General features: G+C 56.5%; 2 protein-coding genes across 2 annotated transcripts; both read left to right on the forward strand.

Annotated features, from left to right (window-relative positions):
• Window positions 1-142: 142 nt before the first annotated feature.
• On the forward strand, window positions 143-1482 carry MIND_00573000 (uncharacterized protein; the record flags this gene model as incomplete). Its single annotated transcript, XM_037362493.1, has 6 exons — window positions 143-189; window positions 242-413; window positions 466-493; window positions 543-668; window positions 718-784; window positions 831-1482. 6 exons carry the CDS (start codon window positions 143-145, stop codon window positions 1480-1482), a joined length of 1092 nt encoding a protein of 363 aa, XP_037220414.1.
• Window positions 1483-2463: 981 nt separating this feature from the next.
• Window positions 2464-6159, forward strand: MIND_00573100 (Acetyl-CoA synthetase-like protein; the record flags this gene model as incomplete). The annotated part of the gene is made up of 11 exons (XM_037362494.1): window positions 2464-2784; window positions 2834-3116; window positions 3180-3544; window positions 3590-3680; window positions 3737-3864; window positions 3920-4026; window positions 4084-4455; window positions 4503-5172; window positions 5219-5485; window positions 5540-5932; window positions 5986-6159. The coding sequence occupies 11 exons, from the start codon at window positions 2464-2466 to the stop codon at window positions 6157-6159; spliced, it is 3171 nt and encodes a 1056-aa protein (XP_037220415.1).

The raw sequence follows: 6159 nt of genomic DNA on the forward strand, positions 1-6159 counted from the left end.
ATAATATAACTATTGGCCTAGCTGGAGGCTTCATTGAAATGAAATCCAGTTTTGATTGGGTTTCGCCGTCGGCGCCCGAGGCCGATCAACAATCATCTTCTTACGTGACGCGCGGCTGTGCGCAGTTTTTCCTCCTCCCACCATGGGCTTCATTGACGACCTCGTCGCCGAGCTGCTTAGCTCTCTCTTGTGCGCGCCGACCTCCATTCGTTATACCACGCCTGCTCACGCTGTCCACCAGCTCCACAGTGTTCACCTTCGCGGTGGGGATGCCTTTCCTGGGCGTGCTTGTGCGGTACCGTGCCAACTACACCCCGCACCGCCTCCAGCTTCCGGACGATGACCAGACGCCGCCTGCCGATGAAGTCGTGACCAGCTACCTTGGCGTCATGAGGAGGGTGTATCGTGTCGAGGTATGTTGTCAACCTAGACTGCTGGTGGAGCGAGTACTGAGTGGGAGTGAAGGGGTGGGCGGGGTTCTACAAGGGTCTCGGTGTGTCGTCTGCTCGCCCTTTCCGCAATTTCGGCTCACTTCCGTCAAGTGCCCGCGGTATTGACAACGATGCTAACGCCGCTGGCGCAAATGCCATTCAAGATGATTTTGTCGCTCTTTGATGCGCCGCGCGGGGGAGAAACGCTATCGTACATCGTGGTCGTCTATACAATTCGTGAGTATCATGAAATGCTGGCCTACCTGCGCTTATTCTTCGTCCGCAGTGTGGATCTGTGTGTTTCCGCTGCTGGCGGTCCTGCTGCTACTCCCGATGCAAATACTCACCTATCGGTCTGTCACTCCCCATTACGTGTATGTTCCCAACTCACTTCCACAGCGCAATCACAACCCAACACCATCTCCCCTTCTTCGCCCGCTCCCCCAAGCCCGCTTTTAATGCCCTTCTCTCAACCCTCGAACGGCAGAAGCCTTACCTTCTCTACCTCACGCCGGGCCTGGCCCTCTCAAATATCCTCCTTTCGCTCACTGCGGTGCTGGGCGGCCTCCCGGTTCAAATGCTTGTGATGCTCATGGTCGACCCGCGCGGCCGCGAGGAGACAGCAGAACGGCTCAAGCGCCACCTTCCTTTCATTATCCTGGCGGGCGTTGTTGCATTCATTATTCTGCTCCTTCTTCTCACCCCCCTCCGGCTCATGCGCGTGCGTCTGGCTCTGCAGCGCCGGGAGGCAGCAGAGGCAACGAAGCCGGCGGCCGACATCCCCGACGCCCCGTTGATGCTCTCCGAGCCGGTTATCAACCTTCGCACTGCGCCTGATCACGGCGACGCGGAGCAGCTCCCCGTATGTCTCGCTGCTCGTCTGTTTCCGGGCCATCGCCGCAGAGGAGGGCCGCGCCGTCTTGTGGCGCGGGTGGTGGATCGTGGCATTGCAGTTGCTTACGTTCCCTATGGCGGGCAATATGGCGCAGGGGCTGTTGTTCACTGTGCTGTGGTAGTTGAGTTGGGAGAAGACGCCAGAGAAACTACCTGACCCACACATACCAGCTAGATATGCAATCCAATGCATTCATTGCTTTGGCGGTGCCACGGTCGTGTCAGTGATCAACTTAAATAATTAGTATTGAAAGTAAGCCGAGGATAATAGAAGATGAGAGAAATGGGCGGTATAAGAATAAGCTTAAGAAGTGGTATCCGGGTATCCCGTCCTGAGATGTCAGCTACAACAGTAGAGTTAATAAGAAATTCCAAAATAAGGCCCCGGTGCCATGTTTACGCCGGTTTACTTTAATCTGAATATGCCATTGCTATGTGCCCTTCCTGCTTGCTTTGCAATAGGGTATATCGCGCTCAGGCTGGCCCGGTACTTATTTAAGCGCCTGTCGGCTGTTTGTGGCAGGGTCGGCGCTTTCCTCGTCCGGCCTGCTTGTGGCACATCTTTGTGTTGCAACAACGCCGCTGGTCGCCTCGCAAGAGTGGCATGATGCATACCGGAGGTGACATCATCCGAGTCCATCAAGAAGATCGACTGATGTGACGTACTTTTTTTACATTCTCTTCTCAAACCTCCATCATCTCTGTCCGCGCGATCCGCCTCGAACGCTGCTCACGCACGTCGCCAGTGGTCATCGGCATCCCGCCCGCCCACATCGCTCCAGCTGATCCATGCGCGTCCGATGCGCACGGGCTCGACACCTGACGGTTCGGTCATCGGAGACGGGCTGCGTGTTATGGATGAGTTACTTGGTCCCAACGCTTACCCGTGCCGCTCCTTACTGATGTCGATGCTCAGGGCCGGAAACTAGTCAATATGGGGAAGGAACAGCTGCAAAGGGGTCCAAGAATAGCTCGATTCTCGGCACTCTGGCATCTGTCGGCGAGAACTCAGGGTTCCCCGAAGCGTCTAATTCCGCTAGGGTCCTCGCATCATTGTCTCACAGCTGGCGGGTTCTCTTTCTGCCGGCTTTGACTGCGTATATAACGCGGACTCTGCGCCATCTAACACAACCTTATCATGTCTTCCGTGGCAGTAACCTCCCCGACAACAACAACAACACCGGCACTTGTACCTCCATTAGACGGTTCCCTTGATGTGCGTGGGCTGATAGACTTTCACCTCACCAATGTCAACCTCTCCTCTGCTTACTCCTTCGCCAACGACAACGCCTCGCTCACGGATATTTCGCGGTTTGAGTTTGCGCGTGCTGCACATCGAGCAGCGCACCTCCTTTTCCGGGAAGGCGCTCGCGCTGGAGATGTTGTGGCCATTGTTGCCCACGCAGACGCGCTGTTGTATCAGGCCATCGTGGCCGGATGCATTGTCGCTGGTCTTGTGGTGCGCTCTTATCTCACCTCACTGCTTAAATCAGGCTAAACCTTCTCAGCCCTTCCCGATCTCGCAAAGGAATTCCGAAGTGGCACTGGTCCATCTGCTGACCACTACCAACACCAGGCGTATTCTGACGACGCACAAGTCCCTGGGTCCGCTTTTGGAGTCCATTTCGTCCCAGGCAGCCGCGGCGGGAATTAACGTCCAGGAAATACCCGTTTTGGGCGAACTGTATCCGCTCCTTGGCCGTGAAGCACCACAAGACGCGTTCAGCGCCTACCCAGCGTTGAGTAGCCGGGCCAAGGGCACTGATGTGGCGCTCTATCTGCATTCAAGTGGTAAGCTTTGCATTTCTTGATACATTTCTTACCCGGGCTGACGCATTTCGATGTGTTGCCTAGGAAGCACAGGCCTTCCAAAGCCAATCCCGCTCCCTCACCGCACAGTGCACTCTTTTGCCGGTATGGATCTTTTCCGCCAATTCGGAGAGCTCGCACCGCGCCTCGCTGTCGGGGCGCTGCCACCCTTTCACGCGATGGGCGTTTTCTTGCAGCTCATTGCGCCGATTTTCTCCGGCGGAACGGCTTGCATATACCCGCCGGTGTCCATGGACGAGTACCGCCCACCAATCACTGCCACGCCCGAGAATGCGCTCGACAACGCGCGGCGGGCGAAGGCGAATGGCATTATTACGGTCCCCGCATTTTTGCTGGAATGGGCACAGCGGGAGGAGGATGTGCGTAACTTGGCAGCGTTAAACATGGTGGTATGTCCCTAGTTTCATATCGCAAGCCTGCCTGATGAGAGGTAGATGTATTCTGGCGGGACGCTGGCCACGAAGGTCGGCGATTACCTGGTCAGTCAGGGTGTGAATCTAGTCCAGGTATATGGGGGTACAGAATGTGCGTCTTGTTTTGTTCACCGTCAAGCTCTGGTACTGATATTGATTTGGATATAGTTGCAGCTGGGAACACACTCAAAAGGACCAACGTCCTCCCGAGTGAGTGGAACTGGTTGCAAATCAGCGAGAGCGTGAATATCCGCTGGATGGCCGTTGGGGATGGGTCGTTTGAGTGTCAATTCCTGGTATGTGCAACACGATAGTGGTTCGAAACCCATTTTTATATTTATCTGTGTTCAGACTACGCCAATCCACTTCCCGGCGATCGAGAATCTCCCTGACGTGCCGGGATATGCAACGAAAGACCTCTTTGAGCGGCATCCAACGAAGCCACACCTGTACCGCATGTGAGAGTCATAACTACTTTCAATATCTGCCAGTGGTGTTTTACTCTTTAATCCTAGTGTTGGACGGCTGGATGACGTGCTCATCATGGCGAATGGCGAGAAGACGGTTCCGGGGCCGATGGAGGACATCCTTACCGCCAGCCCCTTCATTGCTGGCGCGGTAATGTTTGGCCGCGAGCGGAACCAAATCGGCGTCCTTGTAGAGCCGTCCCGGCCGGTTAACACACAGGACCCTGCCGCGTTAGGAGAGTTCCGGAATCTAATCTGGCCCGTGGTCGAGGAGGCGAATGGCATTGCGCCGGCCTTTGCGCGAGTGTACAAGGAGATGATCCTAGTCACGAGTACTGAGCAGCCGATGATCAGGGCGCCGAAGGGGACGGTGGTCAAGAAGGCGACAATTGCTCTGTATGACGCGCAGATCACCGCACTGTGAGTTGCCTCACGTCTTCTATTGATGTTTTACCAAAGAGAAATAGATACGACACGGTTGAAGCGAGCACAACAGCAGATGTCCGGCCTCCTACCTCATGGGCTCCAATAGATATCGAGCCGTGGCTGCTTACACACACGTCCTTCCTCTCCGGTAAGACGATGGATATTGGCGGCGATCTCTTCGAGCAAGGGTTCGACTCGCTCAATGCGACGTTTCTTCGCCACCGCATCGTGGCGGCGCTTCGGAACTATGGGGAGGAGACGGCTGCTGCCGCCCGGAATATCCCGCAGAACTTCGTGTATGCGCATCCGTCCATTCCACAACTGGCACGTGCGATTTCTGCATTAGTTTATGGCACGGATAGTAGCTCTTCCGTGGATGCGACGGAAATGGTAGAGGCGATGATCACCAAATACACACAGGAATTTCCGCCCAGGGCCCCCCATCAGCAGGCCAGCGAGCATGTGGCGCTTCTAACCGGCTCGACGGGGGGACTGGGCTCACATCTCCTCGACATCCTCCTCCGCCATCCCGCCGTGCGTACCGTGTATGCATTCAATCGCCCGGGACGCACACTAGTTGCTGAACGGCAAGCCACAGCGTTCCGCGAGCGGGGATTGGATGTAGTCCTCTTGCAGGGAAAGAAGCTCGTGTTTCTGGAGGGAGACACGACTAGAGCGGACCTGGGACTGCAGCCAGAAATGCTCGCCGTGGTACGTCCCGTTCAATGATATATTGCCCACCGCTCACATAGAATAGCTGCGTTCGACGCTTACTGTGATCATCCACAATGCTTGGGCGCTGGACTTTAATAAATCGCTCGCAAGTTTTGAACCGCACGTCTGCGGGACACGCAACCTCGTCGACCTCGCGCTGGCGACTGACGCCAAGTTCATGTTCACGTCCTCGATTGCGTCGGCCCAGGGGTGGGATCGGACTAAGGGGGCGTTCCCCGAGGAGTTGCAGCTCGACGCTGGGGTGGCCGTGGGAAACGGGTATGGGGAAAGCAAGTATATTTCTGAACGGGTGCGTACTATGTCCCTGTTTAGTTTGTTTCGTTTACTGACGAATTATGATTAGATCCTCGCCAAATCAGGGCTGCGCGCGACGTCGTTCCGCATTGGGCAGGTCACCGGCTCCGGATCAACAGGCGCATGGGCCACGACAGACTGGGTACCTGCGATCGTCAAGTCGAGCGTCGCGCTGGGCTGCGTGCCTGTCACGGGCGAGTCCGCGGCAAGCGTCGCATGGCTCCCGCCAGAGGCCGTCGCACAAGCCATCGTTGATGTCGCGCTGCTCAAGACCGAACAGCCGTTCGCGGTGAACCTCGTGCACCCGCGGCCCGTCGCGTGGGACTTCGTGTTTGGCGCCATAAGCCAGCGACTGAAATTGCTCATTTTGCCGATGGCACAGTGGCTCGCGCGTGTGGAAGAGCGCAGCCGGGATGCAAGCGAGGGCGACATGGAGCTGGTGGTGAGTCTCCGTATATTTGCCGTTTGGCATCTACTGACACGGCGTGTTCACAGCCTGCGGTTAAACTCCTCGAATTTTTGAAGACCGCGTTCACGGGTGCGGCGGACGTTCAGTTCGCCACGGCACGGGCGGAGAGCGTGAGTCCCGCGATGAAGGAGTTAAAGCCGCTGGAGGTGGCGGACGTGCATCGATGGCTGGGGTATTGGGAATCCAAGGACTTCCTTTAG

The sequence above is a fragment of the Mycena indigotica genome, assembly GCF_014461135.1.
Source record: "Mycena indigotica strain 171206Taipei chromosome Unknown Mind.scaff0005, whole genome shotgun sequence".
Taxonomy (NCBI): Eukaryota; Fungi; Basidiomycota; class Agaricomycetes; order Agaricales; family Mycenaceae; genus Mycena; species Mycena indigotica.